This window comes from Protomyctophum parallelum (genome assembly GCF_964188405.1).
Source record: "Protomyctophum parallelum genome assembly, chromosome: 17".
Lineage (NCBI taxonomy): Eukaryota > Metazoa > Chordata > Actinopteri > Myctophiformes > Myctophidae > Protomyctophum > Protomyctophum parallelum.
This window is the reverse complement of record NC_139719.1, coordinates 12,933,211-12,959,146: the sequence shown is the minus strand read 5'-3', so window position 1 is coordinate 12,959,146 and position 25,936 is coordinate 12,933,211. Positions and strand designations below refer to the sequence as shown.

Here is a 25,936-nt window from a genome sequence, read left to right as displayed (position 1 = left end):
CAGTTTTGAGGCATTTATACTTTACTTGAGTATTTCCAATATCCAATACTTTCACTTCTACTCCACTACATCAAAAATCAAAATATTGTACTTGACAGTTTGATACTGGATTTGGATTATTATTACAAAACATACATTACGCATTTTTATGGGTGATATGGCTGATATGGCTTATTTCGATTTGCTACCGATTATATCGTACATCACAAAAAAATAGCCGATCTGCAAGCTCACAATGCGTCGCAATGAGACATATAATGAGCTTGTAGATCTGCTATTTTCAAAAGAGTTTTATACATTTGAAACTTGAAATGGGATATTCTGCATAAAGAGTACTTTATACTTTTGGTACATTTTGATACGAATACTTTTGTGCTTTTGTCATTTTTTTATCACGTTTACTTGTAATAAGAGTATTTCTATATTGCAGTATTGATACTTTTACAAGTACAAAGTACAAAATGCTTACCTTTTCCACCATTGGCATCACGTGACCAGAACAGCCATGACCCCCCCCCCCCCCCAAATTGCCTGTGTAAATGACTGGAAGGAGAGAGAGAGAGAGAGAGAGAGAGAGAGAGTGTTGTTCCCCTACCTACCTCTCGCCATATCCGTGGAACCAGTAGCCTTTGATGTATGAAGCTGCACATGTGAGCGAGTGACAGAGCGCTGGTATATGTTACCTTACAGCTCTGCTAGCTCTCCGGTAGCTGTAGCCTTTATGCTGAATGCCCCTTCAGGGCATGGTGTTGTTGTTGAAGTCTCCCCCCCCCCCCCCCCCCCCCCGCACGCCCCACACACACACACCTAACCCACTTTTATCACTCACGTTTCCGAAGGAATCAAAAGCCAGAGAAGGTCTGCATTACAAGCAATGCAAATTTACTGGCTGTCAGTGCGAGTGCTCTGAATAAATATCGAATGCTTATTTGTGGAGCCGTGGTGGGTTGCACGGGTAAAGGAAGGAGAAGCAAGCATGCAACACCAATGTGTTGACAAATCTACCGTGGGGGACCTTTCTAATGTGTCACTATGTGCGCTTATATTAGTTTAAATGTGGATAAGTCATGAGCGGAGCTGTAACGCTGGAGTATAAATAAATACAAATAAAAATATGGTCCACACTCCACGCTGCTAAAGATAGCACGCCGGGTGCAACCAACTGACGACTAGCGAGAAACACTGCGGTGAGCGATCCCCGATCCGAGGGGATGAGGGGAGACTAGTGGTTAACGGAAAACAATACTTAAATCCATCTGAGCTTCAATTTGGTCAATTCCAGTTTTACCAAATCCAATTACCATCGATTCTGCATCTCCTCTAAGCCGGGTTTGTTGTTGTTGCTTCTTTTCCTTGATGGCATCGGAAACCAGAATGAAACGGGGGAGTATTTAACCTATTAGCAGTTCAGATGAAGCGGCTGGGTTCTGGAGAAAGGAGTGTTCTACCAGTGGATGCATTGATCCTCCCACACCCTGGGTTCTCCCAGCGTGCGCTAGTGATTCCTGTGCAAGGCCTCTGAACATTTCTCTCCAGCAGCGGCGCCGGTGCTCCTGAGCAAACCTGCCCTGGATGGAGCATCTCATTTAGTCGCAGAAGCCCTTTGATGTGGATTCAGCGCCGCGGTGCATATCATCCGTGTTTGAAGGTTCGTCTTCTCCTCAATGCAGCAGGTTTTGAAGTTTTCAAATATCGCAGGTGCTACAAGGTGATAATCTGGGAGTCGGTTATGCATTATACATTTTCTTTTTCTTTTTTTAAACGAACGCCATAACCTGAAAGTGAGATCTGGAAAAGGCGTCGCTTCAAGGAATATATATAGTATACTGACGGAAAACGTTTTGGAGACTTTTTAGACATGAAGATGAAAACACACCCTTGTTATGGTGAGCGTTTCAGAATGGGCTCCACATCTTCTCTCCGAAGGGGGTAAATAGGCAAATAAACAGAGTAGAATGCAGTTCGACTCAGGTTCCACCACGCCATTCTGAGAGCAATTTAGCTGAGCGAACGCGTCTCACAGAGGCTAGGGGGGGAACATCAAGACTCTCCCCTTCAGCACTGACATTGAATAACAAGATTCTCCCCTTCCCATCTGATTTCACATGGGAGTTGAACGGCACCGCAGGGCTGTTCCTTCCATGTCTCCTTAAATACAACATGAAAACTCCTCGTCAAGGTCTGCGACGTCTCGACCGAGGAGGCCAAAGTAAATGTAATGCTACAAAAAGGCTGGGAATGATCTGTCGAAAACATTTGAGCTCAGGAAATTTCAAGGATGTATTCGACACAAAACTAACTGGCTCAAGTGGGTAGAGTGAGCCCAGCAGATTTGTTTTTTTGTTTGTTTTTTCCTCCCACGAAATGCATTCGCGTACATTTGTGTGTGTTTATTTTTTTTTAATAACCGAGGTGCGGAGAGTGAGGGAAGGAGGGATGCTGCTCGGAGAATAAAATGGAGTTGGCAGCTAATGGCAGCCGGAGTGAGTGAGGTTTATGCAAATGCTTCTGATCTTCATAATTAAAGAGTGTTTGCACGGAGGTGCAGAGCTCTGCGCTCTTTTTAAAAAGGATGTTTACTGTCTCCAAAGCGTGGAGATGCTGGCAGCCCGAGGGCCTGCCTTCCTTTCCCTCGCTCTCTTGCTATCTCCCTCGTGCTAAAAACACACACACAAGCGCTCGCACGCACACACACAAGCGCGCGCACGCATGCACACACGTTGCACACACAAAACACACACACACACACACACACACACACAAGGAAATGGCTGTGTTTTCACAAACATCAGCCTGTCAATTAGCTTCTGCACTCAGAGAATATATTTTTCAGCAGGAAGCCTTTTCTTTATTTATTGTGAACAGACCAAAGCCTTATCAGCATCTAATCACTGCATGTCAAATTTACAGATTTATTAAAGTCTGTATAAAAAAAAGATTCTGAGAATAATCTCCTCGAGTTCAGAATCAGATTGCCATTTTAGATTTGGCCAATCACCAATTTCCTTTAGATTCTCAAATCTGCGTAACAGCAAAGGGAGATGATCAGCGTTTGTTTGATATAATATGTTGTGACATGTTAATTACATCTACTTGTAATTCTCCCTAATTGATGTTTGATACGTCTCAGGAAATTAGGCCGACTAGATAACATTGCAAATATTATGAATCCCCCCCCCCTACACCTCCCTCCATTCTCTATCCGTGGCAGGTCTGATGAATTTGCACCGCCTAAAACTGTAATATGTCAACGCTGCCATGCAGCTCTGCACTGTATTCCCTGGGCTGCTGCCTGGGCTGACAAATCTAAGGTTACAGGCACACACACACGGCTGTACATTCTATCTATCTAAACACATTCAGGCACACTTCAGAAAGGCCAGAAATGACTAACCTGGGCAATTTTCACTGAGTTCTGGGTGGAACCACCGGCATGATACTCAACTCTGCTGCTCTTGACAATTTCTTCAAACCTGAAAACACACGGAAAGAAAAGTAAAGAATGGGAAGTCTTATGTGCAGACAACACTGAAGGTTAACCGCATGCCTCAGAGTTAGTAAACAGGAAACTCAAGACCAGAGCTAATAATAATAGGCCTGGTTCAACCCCTGGTAAGTTACAGTACAGCCAACACATAATGTGGACCAGAATTGGTCTAGTACCTGTTCTCAACACTCAGTGCATTGAAAAACATGCAAAAGGAGCAGGAAAGAGGTGTAATTTAAGATGGTTCTGCAGCATAGTTTATATTCAATAAGAGACTACAGGGAGCTCTTCTAGAAATGCAGTCGAAGAACAGCTGTAAACAACGGCGACAGTAAAATGATGTTTACGCGACCTCCACAGGGCTGATGTCAATCGTATTAAAAAGGAAAAAGAGGAAAACAAAGCTTTGTTTTGGATGTTGTTGTGTTTGGAAAGCACAATAAATGAGTCATGCTTAAATAGCGTAGATTTAGTAAGAGATCTGTGGAATAGAATAAGTGAGCGTTAAGTGTGTCTCCCTCTTAGCAGGGAAACTGGAGCCGACAGTGAGTCATAGTCCTTTTTGTTAACTAATCAAGCACTTAATTTCAATCGTGCACCTCATTTCAATCCTGCAATCCATTATGAGTAAAACGCACAATATCAAACAGTCAATGTTTTATTGCTTGTGAAGTAGTCTGGACAGTTCTGTCACTACAGTAGATCAAACGTGGCTGACTATACCGAGCGCCAACTCTGACATCCCAGGTGAAAGTTGTTTATGTAAACTTGAAAAGGAGAAGGGGAAAGAATTAAATGACCGAAGGGAAACGCTGGATTTTGTTAAACGGGGGATACTTCACCACAAATGCTGCTGGACTTTTAAAAAAAGAGTCACTTGAAGCCATGAATGTTAGCTTGATAAAAGCGAAAAAGGAACATTTCCCCACATGGTTGTAGTTAGCCATATTAAAGCAAGATGAGCAGGGAGAGTCATTTATAAGAGAATTTGAACCGCTCGCTCAGAATGCCATGACTGTACTAAAGCCAAGACTCTTGTAATCTCTTTGGCAGAGAGAGAGGGAGTCAGATCCTACACAGTAAAAATCCTTAATGTTAATTTAGCCATTTAATAACTCTCAGAGTGTAACAAATGGACCCAACCCTCACGGGTCCCTTTGGTTCCATTGGTACACTCTCAAGAGTTAAATTAACACTTTTACCGTGTGTTTAATTGCCTGTTTATGTCCTGTATGTGAAGCACTTTGTAAACCCGTTTTTGAAAAGTGCTATATAAATAAAGTTTATTATATTATTCAGCGAGAAGGCTTTACAAGTTTCACATGCACACAGCGACTTATATTATAGTAGATAACTTGTTTAGAGAGAGACCCCATCTGATGAATTGTTTGAACCGTCCGCGATGCAAGATTTAGGATGACAGCACGCAGACTAAACACAATAAATAAAGCAAGGGGGGAAGACTTTTGGGGAACTGGTAGTAAACAAATGTGGTGTTATCAAGCAAAAAGAAACACAGAGAGACCCCCCGGGGTATACCGTACAGTCACAGTGCTGTATTACTTCTATCATTATTGGATTTTTCCATCGCAAAGCTCAATCGCTGTGGATATTCCAATGCTTCATAACATAACATGATACAAAGCCTGAGCTACACACAGAGATCATGGAGCCTCTATTTTGGAGAGCCGGGAACATGAATAATGTGTATCGTTACACATCGTTCGCACAAACAGCCTCCCAGAGCGGCTGGCAATATAAGCGTGCCCACGCGGCTAAGGAAATTGACCTCACTGCAGTCAAGATGATGTTCCACATTAGGGGGTCCTTGACAGATTTTTTTTTGTTGTCCCCCCCCCCACCCCAACCTACAACTACAAATTGAAAAACGGCAATTTGAAAGTGTATTTACACTGGGGGGAAAACAATCCAACTGACATGGTAAATGGTTCAAGGTCCACCACACCCTCCCTCCCTACTGGTTTTCTGTGTAATTCCACCTTAAATGAACTGAGTCAGAGGGAGCTGTTTAGAAAGGGAAAAGAAATAGCCAAGTTCAGTTCTCCCCAAGGCCCCAGTCATGTAAAGTCTGCACTGTGTAATGCCAGGCTACTACACCTCTCCCTTCACAGGGTTTAAAGAAACAAACATGTTCAGCCTGAACTCGGGGGACAAAGGTTCCATGTTTGGTCGAGTTAAGCTTCAATAGTACGGTCGAACAGGGGGGAATAAGCCGTGTCCACGCCAACACTGAGAATGTATATTTAACAATGGCAGATGCATAGGTGGCAGTCACCTTACAGTTACACTGTACAATATGTATGACTTACTGCACCACAGCCTATCAGCAAATAGAAAATTGTCTCTCAATACTTCAGCACCTACTTTTAACCAGACACGGCTGACTTTCTAAGAAGTGTGAAAGTAACCTTTTTCTGCTTCAAAGAACGTCTGCATATCATGTCTCAACACAAGAGAGAAGTGTGTGTGTGTGTGTGTGTGTGTATGTGTTGGGGGGGTCCACCAAGGGCAGAATGTTCCTAATAAAGAAAAAAAGGAAAACACTTTCCATGCAAGTGGAAAATATGCTAACCGAGGGAAGAAAAAAATCCTTCCCGAGACACCTGTTATGACTCATTGACAAAGGAAGAATTTGAGCACTGTGGGTGTTTATAACATGAAGGCAGCCAAGGGACTCCAGAACCCATTTCAAATAGACACAGCTTCTGAAGCCTAGTTCATAACGTCATTGTGCTCGCTGAAATGAGCAGATCTACAGGCTCACAACATGTCCTGGCGTGAAGCATTGTGAGCTTGCAGATCTGCCTTTTCTGGTGCGCGACACCGCCCCGGTGTGTAAATCAGGCATGGGGATTTGAGGCGGTTTTTTTTTTGTTACACCCGCCCCTCCCCCCCAGTTATATTCCCCTCCTCCCCCCCTACTAGAAGCATTTGCTCCACCTTTCCAAGCAGACAGCATGGGGCCCTGCACTCGGACGCCTCGAAAATCCCATCCCGAAAATGGAACAGCTGCCTGGAGACCTTCACGCCCTCCCGACATCATGTGATCCCATAGCGGTGACACCGTAAACGGCACCCCTGGCCATTTAGGGAGAGAAAATCCCTTTCCATCTACTGTTCACGGTCTGAGCCGAGTGAGCTCACTGCGCGACGAGGGGGGAGCTGAGGAGAAGGAATTGTTTTGGACAAAATGTCCCCCAACCAGTAACCTAGTCCTTCAAAAAGTGACCGCTGGTGTCAGAACAATTCCAGCGATGCAGTGCATTCCACTAATGTTACGATGTCCATGGTTATATAACATGAGGTGCACGGCACCCACACACACGCACACGCGCACACACACACACACACACACACACACACAGCTACTTTTCAATTTCATACCTCACCATTTGTGACTAATGGGGCACTTATTTATTCTGATTAAATCAAATCAAATTTAATGGGGAGGAATTAGGGCACCGCCGCTGAATACAGTTATTTGTATTCGGGAGGATATTAAAGAGATATACTCCAAATCTAATAATACCACCTTTGTGCAACTCCGGCTCAACACATCCACAATTGTCACAGTACCGGATCACACAAGTCAGGAGCATCTTTCTGTTTACATTCCAGGGATAAGGGCCCCCACCGTCGTTTCCCATCAAGGGAAATATGAGAGCTTCCAAAGTACCATGAGTGCTCTTTGCCCTGAATGACTCATGAGTTCCTCTTACCCCCCCCCCCAAAAAAAACAGCAGAGGAGATTATTTACATGAGGCAATAATTCAAGATTTGCTCTTCTAAGTCTCTTACACAGAGGGCAAGGCGAGCCCATTTACCCAATCCCTCTTCATTCCCCTTTGATGTTAGCCTATCTCAATAAGACCGGATGAGTGCCCTAAAATCCCCATCGAGTGATTTCACAGGAAGAACAAGTCTCTGTTAATCAATGGCTAGATTGGATCTGGATCCTCAGGAGCGGTCCTCCCTGGAAGTCCTCCCGAGTGTTGGGCGAGTGAGTGCACACACACACCGGGGTAATTCATCGCTAATGATCACCCACTCTCTCTCCTCCTCGCCGTTCGTCCTCGTTTAATTGCCTCGTTCACGTTTAAACAGCTTACAAATCACAAGGACAGGCAGGGAAACATGATCAAACGGCTCCCTATCGCTAATCAGGGGAGGAGCATGCAGGGGGAAAGAGTGAGGGGACTGTATGGGGCTTCTTTCACTAGACACTCCTAGACCTGGGGGATTAGCAGCAGGCAGGGGCACAGGAACAGTAAATTATCTCTGCTCCGGCTATACAGCAGGAAGGTACTGAACAGGCCAGATCCATCTTTCTCTCTCTCTCTCTCTCACACACACACACACACACACACACACACAGTATAGAGGGGGGGCGATACAGCTAAAAGGCTCGAGTAATCCCAGTTTCAACAGAGGCATCTGGAGTGGAGACAGGTTCTAGGAGAATGATTAGATTCTCCAATCAGAATGTGCATCCTATACACCAGCCATCCTTGGTAGTCTGCAGGCACTACAAGGCCTGATGCACAGTAATTGTTTCCATAGGTCAGACAAGGGGAGGAGGAGGTTGGAGGGGGGGGGGGGGGACCCAGCTCGGGGACGTGATGAAAGGGGGAGATGGAAAGGGTGAGGAATATTGTTGTTTTCCTCCCCAATTAAATTGTTTGTCAAACCCTTCACAAAGGGTTACGCAGTTTATCTGTTTAAAATCAATACGCCTCGTCTCAGTGTGAAGGCTTGTCCTGACACAAGACAGGCCCATTAATTATTCTGTTCCTGCGCGCTGCTATCGCCCCAGTCTGCTCAAGGTTGAGCCTTATCTTTTCTTATTTCAAATCAATAATTATCTTCTTCTCCTCCTGCCCCCCCCCCCCCCCATCCCCCTCTCAGAAATAGATGGTGCTTTTCATTCAATGCCTGTAGAGAGAGTGTCTCTCTCCGGGCAGCGACCGGTGGAGAATGCCGAGTGAATAGGACATTCTTATCAGTGGAACATTAGGGCAGGATGGAAGGGATGGCGTAGAATGAGACACGTACAAGAATTGTACCAAATACAAATGAGGTAGGATTCAAAGCCCTGCTCCTGTCCTCCGACATGCTCCCGATGGACTACAATGAGGTATAAATGTTGATTCGCACAAAAGGAGCAGAGATAATATCGCCATCAGCCAGGTGAGGTATCTCAATCCACTTGATTAAATCCCTATATTCCGTCATTATGGACTATAGCGGGTCCCGCTGCTGCTCAAAAGAGAACACAAAGTGTCCACATGTAATAAAGGCCTTTACAGCATTATAGATTGGATGGCACAATTAACAAGTGCACAATTACACGGTCCATAATGGGTGAATAATTGCATTAAAAACGTAGCAACAACAAACATGCATCACCCTCTAATGTTCACACGATCCAGCGGCCCATTTGCGGGCATTTACAGGACTGGTGTCGTCCTTAATTAGGTTGCACTCGAGGATTAGGGGAGAGGGAAGAGACATGAAGGGAGGGAGGGGGACGCAGAGTTGATTATTTATTTGTACAGGTTTTTCGGCTTTGCGCTGCTGTACCACTGCGTTGTGTGGATGCAGGAGAGATGAAGATAGCTGATGTTCGAACATCACTGCACACACAGTTGTATGACAAACTATGCATTGGGCTTGAGTGTGCGAGTACATGTATATGACTGACAGAGAGAGAGAGAGAGAGAGAGAGAGAGAGAGAGAGTGGGGGGGGGGGGGGGGGCTTCTTGTGTTCTCCTGAGAATTGAGATTTGGAAGCCTGAACACAAAGCCTTTGAGACGGTCCCGTCGTCTCAGAGGTTGATACCAGGATTCTCTGTGAATTCACACACAGTGCTCCATGTTGTGAATAATCCCCCCCCCCCCCCCCCCCCCCTGCTGTTCGAGACCATATGGCCCAGTGTGAACTTTAAACACGCAGGGAGTGTCACTTGCTGCACACAGCAGCCGGGAGCTGTCTCTTCGTTCCGTTCCTGGCCCTGACGCGCCGCGCCGCGGACCCGGGGCAAGGAGACGCCTGCACGCAGCACGCTACGGCGGCACGCCACCACAGACAGCACCCTAACCAGCCTGTACGTGTGTGTGAGAGGGGCTGCCATCCATGTCTCTTTCCCTGTGCCGCGGATCCTCACGTTCTGTGAGAGATGACTAAAAATAGCCCCCCCGAGAGCGTGCTTTCTGAACATGCTGTATGTACCGGGCTGAGACGCCCCCACGTTTTAATTATAAAACACCGTTCTTTAGGAGGGGTTGAGGAGGAGGGGGGTGAAAAAAAAAAAGGAAGAAAAAAAACCCGCCCACATACACAGGGATGTGGATTATGTTTTGTTACACCTCCTTGACTTGTGACGCTTCCTTTTGGCACCACCTGCTGGCAGCTGGCGGCCAACGAGAGAGGGAAGCATGTAGTGCTCCTGCAACAGGGCTTAATTGAGATTGCATCAGCCATCTCTCATGATACAGCATGCCTGCTTTAAACACAGCACAGTGATCCCGCACAGCAGCACGCCTAGCGAGCCGCCGCTCCATCAAAGACCAACAGCCGACCCAGGGGGGGGCCCTGAATCACGCCAGGAGGAGATTTCCCATTTACATTTGACAACTATTGTGTTTCTCCCCCCCCGCCCCCCCCCCCGTTTAATAATTCACAAGTCCCATTCATTCGTGTTCCTGACAGCTCAACGCGGGCCCGGTGAAAACATGTCTGTCCGATTCACGCCAAGTGTACTAAATGGTCGTGTTTGCACGTTTATCAGTAAAACGTGGGGGGTGGGGGGGGGGGGGTTGCAGAACATGTTTGTGATCTCTCCATTACCACAGTTAGCTAGGGCTGGGGGTGATAGGACTTCAAATGAATAATATCACCATTATTTAAAACGTTGTTGTTGTTGTTGTTGTGCACTTGTACTGTAGATTGACTATTTTCAAAATGTGTGTACGCCACCATAGTACAACAAAGTTCAGACTAACAAACAAAATATCTATTCAAACCTTTTGGGGGTCCAATCATATATACAGGGCTTAAAGCCCAAAAAATCCCAATACTGAAAAAGATTTTTTGCAAATCTGCAGTTCTGCACTGATCTCATTAAATGACCCCTATGAAATCCTCAGGACTGAAATCAGTCCCAGGACTGAGAACTTTCCCTGCCCTAAATGGTAAATGGTGCATTTATATAAGCACTTTTATCCAAAGCGCTTTACATAGATTATGCATTACATTCACCCATTCTCACACCGATGTTGGAGGAAACCATGCAAGGCACCAACCTGCACATCGGGAGCAATTAGGGGTTCAGGGCAGGCAGCGTCTTACTCCAAGGCCACTTCGACACTTAACTCTGGGGGAGCCCAGGATCGAACTGGGATCCGGATGTTCTACCGGCCACTCCACCGGGCCCTGAGCCACTGCTCCTGCCCTAACCACAGCATGCACTTAATCGTCACACTCTCTCTCACTCCAAGCCTCAGAGGTCATGATGTGACGGATGCAGGCACGCGACCTTTGACCCCAGCGGCAGTGGGGTGTACTGACCCTGGGCAGGCAGGGGCCGGCCCGGCGGGTGGAGGTGAATTTAAGGGCTGTAGTGAGTAGTACAGCACTACTCAGCCTCAGCCACAGACAAGGAAGGGGGTTGGGGGGGGGAGGAGGAGGGTGAAGTGTGTCTCCACACTCACTCAAGCATGAGTGCATGCAGTGAAGTGGCACGATGGGGAAGCACATGCTGCAGCAGCCTGGCATGCATGCACGCACGGTCGCATTTGTGTATGCGTGCCGCATGCACATGTGCACACACACACACACACACACACACACTCTCCACGCTGGGGGCGGGGTGTTTCTATAGCCTATTTGCCTCGTTATATTATTTATATATATATATATATATATATAAGATTTTAAAGAAAAGAAGAAGCAGAAGAAAAAAGAGGGAGCCGCGTGTGTTTACAGAGCAGAATGTATCACACACACAGACCCAGGAGCCAGTGTTTAGCGTGTTCTCTCACTGAGAGAGAGAGGGGAGAGAGAGAGAGAGAGGGGCCTTTTGTTGTCTTTCCTCCCAGTAAAGCAGATTGCAGCAGGAGAGTGAGTGTAAGATGTACACAGACAGCAGGGCGTGCAAGAGCGGAGAGATAGCCACCTCCACTGATCTCCTGTGTCGTGTGATGATGTGTGTGTGTGTGTGTGTGTGTGTGTGTGTGTGTGTGTGTGTGTGTGTGTGTGTGTGTGTGTGTGTGTGTGTACACGTGTGACACTGTGTGTGTGTGTGTGTGTGTGTGTGTGTGTGTGTCTCAATCCTGCACTGATCCCCTGAGTCAGCCGCCCGTCAGTGATATGAGCCTCTCTCTCTCTCTCGTTCTCTATCACTCCCTCCTCCTCTCATCCATCCGGAATGCTAATAACAGCACAGCCACTAACACTGGCTCCCTGAATTATTCATGCGGCAACGGGTCACACAGCATAATGAGGAGTTTACTCTCGTTCTGGATGCGATTGTGACGCCACTAATCTGCATTTAGCACAGAGAATAACGGGAGAAAGAGGAGGAGGCGGCGAAGGAGGAGGAGGAGGGAGGGGGTGGGGGAGCGCTGATGAACTTAATTGCTGTGAGCAAACAACCTTCTGAAAAAGAGTCACGCCATCATCCCGATGATGGGAAAGTAAACAATTAATTATCATCATTGGACAGAGCTGGGAGTCATAAACCAAATGTTTGAATAGTGCCTAATCTTTAGGAACCTAGCTGCTAAAATATGTGGGTTTTTTTCCTCCCCTTCCCTTCCCTGCCAGTCTCCTCCGAGTAGAGGAGGTGGCAATAATACTGTAACGACGAATCCCTCATGTGACACACTAATAATCATTAGGCCCTAATATGATATGGTTAACTAGCCCAAGAGGATTTTGGTGGTGGGTGATATAATGGGAAGTGTCTTGTGATTCTGAACAGCCTGCAGCAAAGCCTATTTATCCTAAAAATGAAATGTGTATTTACCCACACAGTGTAATCTTCTGCAGAGAGGTGTGTTATATTATGTTGACATGTTGTTTTCTATGGAGATTTGTGGAGGAATAGCAAGGTTTTGTTGCCCCCTGCTGGGCATATACGACACACACACACACACACACACACACACTCTAAACTAGCTTTGGTAATGTTACACTACAGAGACAACGTGTGGTGAAATTGTGATATAATGAAAAGTAAATCAGGTAAAGCTGCTGCCTTGTTTGCCTAATACAACAGATAAAATCAAATGAACCACAACAAAGGGCAAATTGCTGTAATAAAATCACAAACCGTACTGGAAAATCCTAATTGATTATCCCAGTCTGTCCCCAATCAACACAATCTTCAACAGCCACGATATTTAGCCATAGGTCCATATTTTTGCATTTTCCTGCATTTATACAGCAAATTTATCGAAGTGGTTTTCAACCCGTTTCATATCAAGGCCCATAATTTAGGCCCATAATTTAGCCTCTCAGACCCAAAACTAAATAATATTTTGTTATCGTTTGGATAAGACTTTGTCCACAATTCCGTGCTCTCCAATTGTGTAGACTACCAATGGTAGACCACCAAAAATGAAACCAATGGTTTCATTTTTCACTCTCCAGAGTTAAAGATCCACTAAGGAGACCACCTGGAAGAAGCAGCTTGGACTACTCATGCATAGAAGGAGGCATGAGGTCAGTCCGCTGCCCCCCCCCCCCCCCCCAGGTTGACAGAGGAAGTGTAGCGCCCAGGATTACATTAGATAATTGGCACTGGGTGAAAAAAACTGGGTTGCAAAATCGTGGGATAAAAATTAAAGAAAAGAGGAGACCACCTGGAACCCCCTCAAGGACCACCGGTGGTGCAAAACCACTGCAAGATAACCCACCAAGTGTGCTACACCAAGTATTATCTTATTAAGCCACATGATGGCAGCATTGACTGTTAATGCACACGACATAAAAAGACAGTCAATCTATCTAACCAAGTACAGCACATTAAACTCTTACTGAGGAATAGATATACAAGGCTTGCATTATTGGATCCAACAAAGATGAAATGTAGACATGCAAACAAACAGCCCATTTCAGACAAAGTTGAAGTAGGCAATAATACAAGAAAAAGTACAAGATACCCTTCTACTGAACCCAACTAGTGTATGCTTCTTGATAACCACATAAACACAATCCCAGTGAAACTGATGATATGAAACCACCGGCACTCGCCAGAGCATAATTTTCATGCTGTGTTGCAGCCAGTCACTAGTGTATGAATGAATATGATAAACTGTCACTGTATGAATATGATAAAACAAGAAGCAGTTGAAGCCAATGAGAATGCATGGCCATCTAGGGACGAAAGAAGGAGGTTGAGGCTTTTTCAACCAGTGGTGGAAAAAGTACTCAATTATTTTACTTAAAAAGGGACATTTCACCGCTGGAAGAAACTGCAGTCACTCAATGTTTATAGTATTTGTAGTGGATGGCCCTATGGCCAGAAAGATAATGAAGTCTGTGTGTTTGACTAGGGTTTGACTGGATTGTTGAATTCCTATAATGCCCATAATGCTTTAGTGCACTTCCCCTCCTTGTGGAGAGGGGGAGGTATCATTATATACAGTAGTATACGCTCTTTTGAAGATGGCCGAAATGTATAGGACTGGTTAATGTATATTTTGTAATAATAATAAAAATAAAAATAAACAGTAACTAAAGTTTTCAAATAATTGTAGTGGAGCAAAAGTACAATATTTGCCTCAGATGTATTGTAGAAGTAAAAGTATTGACATTTTGAAATACTCCAGTAAAGTAAAAGTACCTCAAAATTGTACATAGGTATAGTACTTAAGTAAAAGTAATTAGTTACTTTCCACCACTGCCGGGGATTTACTCACTGTAATTAACCCATTTTGACCAGAGATCAGATTCAAAAAATGTCTGAAAAAGCTATGTTTCTATGTCAGTCGTTCTTCGATTTTTCAAAAATAGCAGACCTACAAGCTTGTAGTGCGCCACTCGGTGGCACGCTATGAGCTTGTAGATCTGCTATTTTTCAATAGCTAAAGCATAATATAATGCTAACACCAAAAAGGGGTTCCCGCCCAGAATGGTTTCAAACAAAACACCAAGGCAATGCGATTGACACGATTATACATTATTATTATTAGTGGGGAAAGAGCACGGTAGCACTGGACAATGGACATCGCAGAAGACCGTTCAGGAACAGGAAAGTTAGCCAGGCATAACACCTACTACTGTATGCTAGGCAATTTCTCAGCCCACAACAGGATTATATGGACTCTGCAGTGACCAGATAATTGAATTCAGACATGGCTTACAGTGCACTGCATCCAATGATATCCGTCCGACTTGGGTGATGGAAAATAAATAATAGTAATGCTCCGACTCTGTGGATTCGCAGGCGCAACAATAAGTTTACAAGTTTACACTAGACCAGACTTTTTAAGCCTACATTCGGGCGTTTTAGCTGGGATGTAATTTGTAATAAGCTTCCTTCAGCTATGACTCAGTCATTCTGACATTCTGATAAGTCATAGCTTATCTTTACACCGGCATGTCCCTTCCAAAACTGTTCCAGGTCTCTTGTGAGGACATCAGCAGGGGACCGTTTAGTGAGAGACTACTAGAGGCAGAGACACCTCAAGCTTAATGCACCGTTTTAATAATAACTACAACATCCATAGTGTTTGATGGTGCATAAAAAAAAACCTAAAAAAAACTGCATGCTCACTGCTCATACAGAGGTTAACCAGAACAAAACTTACCACAACAAGCTTTAAAGCTACAGTAGTTGTCTCAAGGTGCCCCATTTTGAATGTAGTAATGTTCAGGAACTGCAGACTAAAGACAATAACTATTTCCATGGAAACATCGTGTGAGAATCTCAATTCTTGTGGAGGAAAATCGAGGTTCACATTTGAGCAAGAACCGTGCAGCACTAGTGTGTGTGTGTGTGTGTGTGTGTGTGTGTGTGTGTGTGTGTGTGTGTGTGTGTGTGTGGAGGGCGGCATGCATTGCAATGCACAGCACTGGGAATTAAACAGCAAAGCCCCGTGTTAATCCTGCCCTGCCCTTGTATGTGGCAGACATGGTGGTGTCTGCAGTGGCAAAGATAAACGCCACTGCCTTTTGTAACAGTGGAGAACGACATTGCTGATGATGCTCTTTTGCAGCGCCACAGCAGGCGTCCAATGTCACGCGAGTGTCCCTTTGTCATGTCACACAACACCACCTGACAAGAAAGATTACTGTATGTGACAGATGGCCAGAAATACTGATCTGTTGTTATTCGTTCATTTTAAGTGGCACGTTACTATTTCATAATATATAACATGCCACTATGCGTAGAAAATAAGTAAAATAAACAGAAGGAATTCTGTTTATTTTACTTATTGTCTGTCTGGGCATCTGAGGTCAATGTTTTGGGGTTGTGTGTGTTTGAAAATCCACTGGGCAATGAGGGATATAATAGAGGACTGTTATTACATGGTTGCACGGCATTATCATTGCCGTGCAACCAGAGTGAGAGACACTGCATGGAGACAATTCTTATTGTGCGATATATAATCATTTCCAGTCGCTTGGTCGCGCATGAGCGAAATGACTTCCTATGTCTTTGCAAAGGGCTTGTGTATTGTTTTTTAATTGGACACGATGCGTGGAGTCGAGGGGGACGCAAAGGTCACTTCCGTTGGATTTTTCCAGCTGGGGCGAAGATACCAGGTGGCCTTCTCATCTTTGCATTGACTTTGTATGTAGTCGCGCGGCTCTAATAATCCAAGTTTGAAGGGCAGAGGTCTGTGACCTTTTTTAAATTAAGTGCCATGTTTTTATTTTCTAGATTGTCAGTGTGCCATATCAACATTAACATTACAGTGCACATTTTAATAACACCACGTATTAGTTTTTCCTTCTTTTTAAATATTTTCTTTCACGTTGTTATAATGATCATTAGACTCAGAGCAATAACAGAGTTCAGTTTTAATGAATGTAGAATGCAGGATGTAATTTACACACAAATGTGAGGGACTTCATTTATTTGACTGCATTTTTTTAAATAGTTTATTTAAAACCAAAAATACTCTCTCACACACTTGCCAGTGTGCCAGTGATCACCCTCCTTTGTGCCAAATGTTGAAATGTGCCAATGTTGGCACTGGTGCCTAAGGTTGCCTACCGCTGGCTTAGGGCACAGTGAACACACTGGTGCCTAAGGTTGCCTACCGCTGGCTTAGGGCACAGTGAACACACTGGTGCCTAAGGTTGCCTACCGCTGGCTTAGGGCACAGTGAACACACTGGTGCCTAAGGTTGCCTACCGCTGGCTTAGGGCACAGTGAACACACTGGTGCCTAAGGTTGCCTACCGCTGGCTTAGGGCAGTGAACACACTGGTGCCTAAGGTTGCCTACCGCTGGCTTAGGGCAGTGAATGTTGGTACTGGTGCCTAAGGTTGCGTACCCCTGGATTATAGTCCTGCAACGAACAGTCAAAAAGTGCTTTCGTTTTCGAGATACCCCTACCGGAGGTAGGACCAAACACAACATAGTTTTTCCTCATCTCTAAGGCCTCTCCCATACATGAAATGGATTCTTGTATAAAAATATTTTACTGCAAAAGTGGTGAAATCCGTCTGGGGGTTGAGGCACTTAAAGTCATGTAGATTCACAATGGAAGCGAAGAGAGGTTCAAAACTTGGCATACTTGAAGCCAGAACATACCTCTACATTCTAGAAGAGACTGAATGTCAATATCTGAATGTCAATATGAGATATAGTCATTTGAACACATACCTACAGTAGGCGGAATTGTAAATCTATGTAGAATGTCTTCTTTACTTTGTAGTGAAATGGATGGTCATAGCAACACACTTGTAGGAAAGGTGTAGTTCTACTGAATCCAGCAATACCAATTGTATAACTGTAGCTTGCATACTCGTGGAGTTATGCCACTAACGTATATGGTGTGCCAAACGGGGAGAAATAAAACAGTCCCAACTCCTAATGAAATCTACAGTATCACACAGATTAGATTAGTTTTGGCTTCACATATCAAGGGTGGAAAAATAATAACAAATTCACTTGAGTATAAGTCCCTACATTACAATATATGAAATGTCTCAAACTTGAGAAATGAGAATGTGTGGAAAAAATGTATGCCGCTTCAACAATAGTACAGAGAAATATGCAAGCCTACAGTGGAACTACTAACTATTATTATGTTGCAGCACATGACCTGGATGTTCCCTCATCAAGCTCAAATCTCAATATTATCCTCATAACAGCAAGTTATTCATTTCTGTAGTTATTTGGTTACAGTCAAGTTATACTACAGTATTTGGCTCCACCTGCATCTTATTGCCTACAGTATGTGGCTTTCTTCATAAAATGATAGGTAAAATCATTTAACATATTTTGGAATGTGAAAAGATGAGATGAACCTTGTCAAATCAAGTAGCTATTTAGCTGACTGGAGTGGAGAGTGACCTAGCATTTAGTTCTCTTTAGTGTAACAGATCCTACTGCCTGTCCAGTACATTGACAATAGCAGAACCCTGCCCTGACCCTATTTCACCAGAATGGAAAATAGACTTAATTAGTAGCACTTGTAATATGGTTACTGCACATATACTATAGCCTAAAAATAGTGCGCGCAATGCACAACATAGATACTGTACAAATTCTGTGTATCTTTAAAATGTTAACAAAATGTATCATCTTTGTCAAACAGTTAGAAAAAGGCACGAAACAAGACCCATAATGTATAAAGCCCACGGCAGAAGACCTTCAACACATACTAACTGTTGTTCAACAGAGAGATGATGTTCATAAAACCCTGGCAAACCCAAATTCAATATACTCTCCTCATCATGTTGAGAAAACTACTCCAGTAAGACCAGAGTGAGAGCATGCCGTCTCGTCAAGAAGACTGAATAGGGTACAACATTGTTGAATAGGATACAACACTGTTTAACATACAAATATATTGCTTCATTTGTGGGAAGGCCAGCACAATTGATTGATTGATTGATGGATTTAATAGTTTATTAGACATAAATGTAAAAACAGCAACAGAGTACAGTCATACAATCAGTCCAAAAAGGATAGCACAAAAAAGTCCTTGCGGTCTTGTGCAATCAGTTCATAGACAAAACCAGGACTACTGGTCAGAGTACCAGAGACAGGGCCTTCACATGCAGCATCAGAAAGATTGATGAAGTTGTACATCGGCTGCTCTCGTACCCAGATCTCTTTGCATATGATGACAAATATCATAAATGCTACCTAAAACACTAAATCTCTAAACGAAATATAGCAGCTATAAAACAAATAATTAGAACAGCAGACCAGTATCTATGTCAAAGCTTTTATTAATCTCACTGAAGTAGTTAACATTTTTCTTTAAATAAATGAAAGTGATGACAAGTCATCACTTTCAATAAATAAGAGTTATGACATACTGAAGACACTGGTCCATGGTTTTCTTCATCGATATATCTGCAGGTCTATGTAGTTGTTCTGGATTTTCTTGGAGATTTGCATCTTCTCTCATTGTTCCCATTTCCCATGGGCACACTTTTAGAGCATGCAACATCAGACTTTCCATGTTCTACAAATTGTAATGCTGTATGTTTCCAGGGTTTGTATTTAGACAATATCATCTTCTTCCTCAGAGTCAGTGTCTTCAGTATGTCATCATAACAGTCAAGGAGTTTATATACCGTAAATGGAAATTGGTGCATTTACAGTATATAGAGCTTTTATCCAAAGCACTTTACATAGATTGTGCATTAAAATTCACACATTCAGTCACACACCGATGGCAGAGGAAACCATACAAGGCACCGACCTGCACATCGGGATCAATTAGGGGTTCAGAGTCTAACTCTGGGGGAGCCCTGGATCAAACTGAGAATATGGTATGATATAGTACTACCGGTATATTGTTAGTTCACACTGACATTTGTCTTGCGAACCTCACGGTTCTCCATCCAGCCGCTCTATTGGCCACTCTATCCCTGAGGCACTGCCGCCCCAGCATATTACCGGTATTATATATTGTATATTTGTCATCATACACAAACAGATCTGGGTACGAGAGGAGCAGATGATGTACAACTTCATCAACCTTTCTGATGCTGCATGAAGGACCTTAAGTCTCTGGTACACATACCAGTACCAGCCATAATGGCTGTCGGATGTTCTGGTCTTGTACTGGCCTTCACACAAATGAAAAATATGTTAAACAATGTTGTATCAACCCTATTCAGTCTTCTTGATGAGACTGGCGCAGGCATGCTCTCACTCAACATTTGCAACTTGCTCATTACTGCAGCATATTGTCTGTATATAGAGCCACGGTTTTATAAACATCATCATCTCTCTGTTGAGCAACACTTAGTAAGAGTTGAAGGTCTTCTGCCTTGGGCTTTTCAACATTATGGATAGGGATGTCCCGATCACACTTTTTTGCTCCCGATCTGATTCCGATCATTTTAATTTTGAGTAGGCCGATACTGATTTTTTCCCCATCCGAAATTTATATTTTTATGCAACTCCTACAATATCACAATAGTACAATATCCCAAATCACGGACAATATCCAGTCTAATATCATGATATGGATATCATATTGATACTAGGGATGTCCCAATCACATTTTTGTGCTCCTGATCTGATCATTTAAAAATGGCATGATCGGCCCCGATTTCCGATACACTTCACATATAAGATCACATAAGATGCACATAGGTGGAGCCAAATACTGTAGTACAAATTGACTGTAACCAAATAACTCAAATAACAGAAATTAATAACTTGATTATTTATATTTATGAGGATACTATTGAGATTTGAGCTTGATGAGGGAACATCCAGGTCATGTGCTGCAACATAATAATAGTTAGTAGTTCCAATGTAGGCTTGCATATTTCTCTGTACTATTGTTGAAGCGGCATCTATCTGTTCACAATTTCTCATTTCTCAAGTTTGAGACATTTCATACATTTTAGGGACTTCTACTCAAGTGAATTTTTTATGTTTTCCCACCCTTGATAAGTGAAGTAAAAATAAAACTAATGTGATACTGTAGTATCCCCCGGATTGGGACACCATATATGTTTTGTGGCATAACTCCACGATTATGCAAGATACAATTGGTATTGCTGGATTCAGTAGAACCTCACCTTTCCTACAAGCCCTCATGTGTTGCTATGACAATGCATTCCAGAGTCACTCACAAGTAGAGAAGACCTCTACATAGATGTACAATTCCGCCTACTGTAGGTATGTGTTCAAATGACTATATCTCATATTGACATTCAGTCTTTTCTATAATGTAGAGGTATGTTCTGGCTTCAAGTATGCCAACCTCTCTTCGCTTCCATTGTGAATCTACATGACTTTAAGTGCCTCAACCCCCAGACGGACAGGCTTTATTTTTAGTTTGAGGTGTATAACTTTAAATAACAATTTCACCACTTTTGCAGTAAAATATTTTTATACAAGAATCCATTTCATGTATGGGAGGCCTTAGAGATGAGGAAAAACTATGTTGTGTTTGGTCCTACCTCCGGTAGGGGTATGCCAATTTCTGGGTGCCATTGTCGCAGTACTATTAGGGCACAGTGAACACATGAAAAAGTAGTAGTGTGCGTGTGGCATGTTGTCATCACTAGGAAAATAATTAAAATGGCACAGTCCTCTCACCTTCAGATTACATGAAACATTAAAGGGATATTGCACTTTCAAACATGTTTGGTGTCATATTATCGTCTACTCAGGCTTATGTGAACACACTTGTTAAAGTGTCCACTCCCACATAGGAGTGGGAGGGGATGAGTGTGCATTCACTCATGCACAATTCCACACTGAATTCTCCACCACGCAATGATTTATGATGAAAAACAGGTGCACAATATGAAATATCTAAATACTGAATCAAGTCACTTAAAAACTCTCCGGGGTGTTCACAAAAGCCTGAATAGACATTGAAATGGCACCAATCATGAGTGAAAGTGAAATATCCATTTAACATTTACTGCATCATGATAAGAGCTGTATCAATGTGCTTTACCACAACAGAACTCACTCAGAGTCTAAACATTATGTTAAACATTAACATTTAACTCATTATGATAACCTGCTATGAGATTGCCTGACAGGCTTGTCAATATAAGGCTATTAGGCTGTATGAAATACCTCACATAGACTAAATAAGCACACACACCAGTATTTACTATACATTACAAAAATAAGTATTGCCAAATTAGCAATCCAACCGTGGCTTGTCAATTTCCGACCACACCCATATACCCACAAATTACATTGTACAATATTTTTTGAGTGGTGCACTGCAACCACTACAAGGAACAGCAATGGCCCTATGTCCATCCCTATGTTTAGAGTACCAACAGGGGGCGCTGTTTCACCACTCACTTCAGACTGGTCTGATTTTTCACCCGACCGTTGGATCAAAACTTGAAACTTGATTGGGTACCTGTGATGTTCCTTCTGAGAATCAGGTGTATTCCAGAAAACTCTAAGGGCTCTATTTTCGTCCATGCTAACCCCCATATCCAGGGACAGTTTTTAAGTGACTTGATTCAGTATTTAGATACCTCCAACCACTGCTCTACCATATTATAGATTTGTTAAAATCAGGGGCGTAGCTAGCGTGATGACACAGACAATGCAATTGCGTTGGGGCCCGTGTGGGCATTTGGGGCACACAGCCAGCCGCCCACCAATGCCAGCTCTGAGTGTGAGTGGAGTGTAGGCTAATAACGTGGAGTAAATTGTGCGGGTGCTGTCAGGGCCACGTGCTGACCAGCCTGCGTGTGTCCTGGTGGTGGACAACAACGTTGTCTGCTTTCCTACTATTTTGATTGTTTGGTATAAACCAATCGCCGAAGACTGCTGCTATGGGAAGGGCTTTCAGTCTGAATAATGAGTGAAACTAAATGAAAGTTCAGGCTACTAAAAATGTATATTTCACATGAAATTGTTATACAGCAGATTGCGCAAATCTACAGTGGGGGGCAGTTTCCCTCGAGATGTCCAGGGCAAAAGGTTTAATGTCTCCAAGAAGGCTATAATATTACTGCAGCATCTGGTTGCAATGGGGTTCTGAGAAAAGAGCATGCAGTCAGCAAAATGCTTCCATGGACTAAAGGTTAAATGTACTCGAAAGAGATTCATGGCACACAGCGACAACAAGTGTTGTATGAATCAAGTATTTAACCATAAGTAGTAAATCGTTGTAGAGGGTGTGAAGCATGTAGCTAGCAGATGTAGTATGAACGTACTGCAGCGTAGGCGTGGTATTATGCACCGAGCATCGAATGACTCTCCTCAGTTACTTACGGAAGAGGCTCATTTATAACTTTGCTATTTGGAGCAGTGCTTACTGCACGACGTCTGAGGCAAGGTTATGAATGAGCGGTAGATCCCTTATTTGGTCTTACAGTATGCAGGTCCAAATTACCCAGTGGGGTCGGGGGCCATGAGTCCCTTGGCTCTCAGGGGCCCTTCGGGGGAAACTTGACCGCAGGTTACTGGGTTTGTGGCCCTGACAGAGGCCCTTCATTAGCCGTTGATTGTGTTAAATTTAGGTTTTAAAAAAACCCTGAAAAATCCAAGCATTCGCGGCAGCCCCCAAAACAAATTCGGCCCGGTGGCCCTCGTGGGGGTTAATCCGTCCCTGGTCTTATAAAATTATAAACAGAGACATGCAGGGTGATAGATATCCACTTAAGCCCCATCGTATCCAAAAAGTAGGAGAAAATAGCTGATCGACAATCTTGTGGATCTGCTATTTTTTAACACATTTGAAAGGTTTCTCCTATAACGACTTGCCCAAAATAGGCACACACCAGGTTGAAAATGATTAAATGTTTACTCACAAAGCCTTGTGTTTGTCTTCTGCAAGAATCTGGTCATTTTGCTTCAGGCCGTACCTTTTAGGGAATAAACAAAGTTTTGTGATCAATTTTTGTTGGCGACATTAAAACCAATTAAGTAATAAGTACTTAGTTGGCCGGATTCCCCCAAGGTTCCATACCATATCCTTTTTGCCCTCTACACCAGATATCTTCGCTGAAAATAGCTGATCTACATGTTCACAACAAATCGCAACACGTTGCATTGTGAGCTTGTAGAGCTGGTATTTTCAAAGAATGTTCACCTTATAATAGGCCACAAAATTGCGCTAAGGTTCATATGGTTAACCCATCAAAACCGGGAAAGTATCTGTGTCACTTTAGATTTTAACCACTCTTTTTTTTATATATATATTTTTTTATCCCACGATTTTGTAACCCATTTTTCACCCCTGTGTTAATTATCTAATGTGATCCTGAGCTCTACACACCCTCCGCCAACCTGGGGAGAGCAACGGACTTGAACTCATGCTTCCTTCATGCATGAGTGTCCAAGTTGCTCCTTTACACCTGACAGGGGGGAGTTTCCCTGGTTGGACGTTTTTTTTTTGGGGGGGGGGGGGGGTCCCAGATATAAATGGCATGGTCAGTAGCCTCTGCATGTCAAACTGGGGGTCCTTTTCAAATGGGGTCTTTCCCTGAACATTAATTTCAGGGCAAGACCTCGACATCGCGCTTGCCGACTCGGCCTCCAGCCTGGTACTGTAGTCAAAATATGGCCCTTGAGGAAGATTAATTGGGGAACCCTGATTTAACCACTCTTTAACCATTTTATACGTTGGTCATTCAAAAATAGAAGATATACACAAGCTCCTAGCACATCACTTTGTGCCGCGCTATGAGCTTGTAGATCTGCTATTTTTTTAATCTTGAACATTTATGCAAATCTTTAAAGAGAATATTTTTAACTCAAATCTTTGCTTTTGGGGGTCTCTGAAAAAAGAAATTGGAGATACGCTGCAAAATACTAATAATTTTCGGGGTCCTTGACACAAAAGGTTTTGACCACCACTGATATAGCAACATAGGTTTTTCAGAAAACTGTTAGGATTCAGAAGACATTTTGTAGAATCAGCCTAAGGTCTTAATGGGTACATTAGTAATCTTTGAGGAGTTAGTGGGTGGAGTGGAGTGATCAGAGCTGCTCAGAGACTTACTTTTCAAGGAAGTCCTTGTCCACAACAGCTGAGATATCAAGCAGGGGATTGCCCATCCCAAAAAGGGTGTTCTCGCTGCAGGAAGACAAAAGCATATTTTAATTAATACAATACATTTTCCACCAGACTCCAAACTCCCACTAAATGGTGTCTTAGGATGAGTATAATATCTGTGAAATGGCCTTGGATCGGCTCGGGATCACCAAAGAATGAAGTTGCTAATGTTGCTCTGGAGATGGAAGTCTGGAGCTCTCTGGTGGAGCTGTTGCCCCGCGACCCGACTACCGGTAAGCAGTTGAAGATGGATGGAAAGGAAAGATGGATACAGTGACATCATCTCTGTGGGGGGCCGCGGGGCTCGATCCCCCATGAAGAATTTGTAACACCTCTTTTGTCCTGACTCCTAACTTTCCAGGGGCGGCGGTGGTGGACGTTGCATGTCCTCGTTTACGTTCGCGCAGTTCAGGCATTCAAATGCTAATCTGGTGGCTTTTGTTTTAAGCTGCCAGGTAGGATATAAAAGGTGCATACAGTACTTTACCCTGCAGTGCACTGCTCACTTGTTCACAATTAAACCACCACCAGCCAAGAAGAGATTTCCCCGCAAGGCGGGGGTGCGGGGCTTGACAATTATAAGAACTTTTCCGTCTCTGGATGGATGGAAAGGAGCCAGTTTAGGTGGTTCGGGCATCTGGTTAGGTCCTTGAGGCATGTCCCACTGGGAGGAGACCCCGGGGAAGACCAAGGCGCAGTTGGAGGAAACACATCGACTCACTGGCCTTGGAACGTCTCAGGATCCCCCAGGAGGAAGTCACTAATGTTGCTCTGGAGAGGGAAGTCTGGAACACTCGGGTGGAGCTGTTGCCCCCACGACCAGACTATGGATAAGCGGTTGAAGATGGATGGATGGAATGAGAATTTGGTTTAAAAATAATCTGGGAGTGATTATTAGACTAAATTAGAATTTGCTTTGAGGGGATTAGGGGCTGTGCAAACTCGAGCTGAAAACATTCAGCTTGCTAGTCGCTATAGAGGGACAACATGGTGCTTTTTACTTTGAATGAACAGAACCAGGGGAGTTGTTATTTCTTCCTCGGGAGACAAATAATAAAGAACCTTGAACCTTTATTGTGGGTGTGATGTGTGTCAGTCAACAGGTTCATATCTAGGTCCTATAACTGTGCTGTGGTTAAGTACCGGGTTCAAGATACGAGTGGTGCAGAATCTGCAGATGGCCTCCTGGCCTGCACACCACACATGCTGTTGTACTGAGCTGTTATTTGTG

General features: G+C 43.7%; 1 protein-coding gene across 3 annotated transcripts in view; it reads right to left on the bottom strand.

Annotated features, from left to right (window-relative positions):
* The window catches only part of adkb (adenosine kinase b), a 139,187-nt gene that overhangs the window by 109,867 nt on the left and 3,384 nt on the right, over positions 1-25,936 (bottom strand). For 2 of the 3 annotated variants that reach the window (XM_083787082.1, XM_083787083.1), the window contains exons 2-4: positions 24,652-24,726; positions 23,459-23,512; positions 3,395-3,473 (exon numbers count right to left, since the gene is read on the bottom strand). In XM_083787082.1, the coding sequence (XP_083643208.1) occupies positions 3,395-3,473; positions 23,459-23,512; positions 24,652-24,726 (208 nt within the window). Of the gene's footprint in view, positions 1-599; positions 713-3,394; positions 3,474-23,458; positions 23,513-24,651; positions 24,727-25,936 lie in introns of those variants that run through there. The other variant, XM_083787084.1, reaches the window with a different exon arrangement.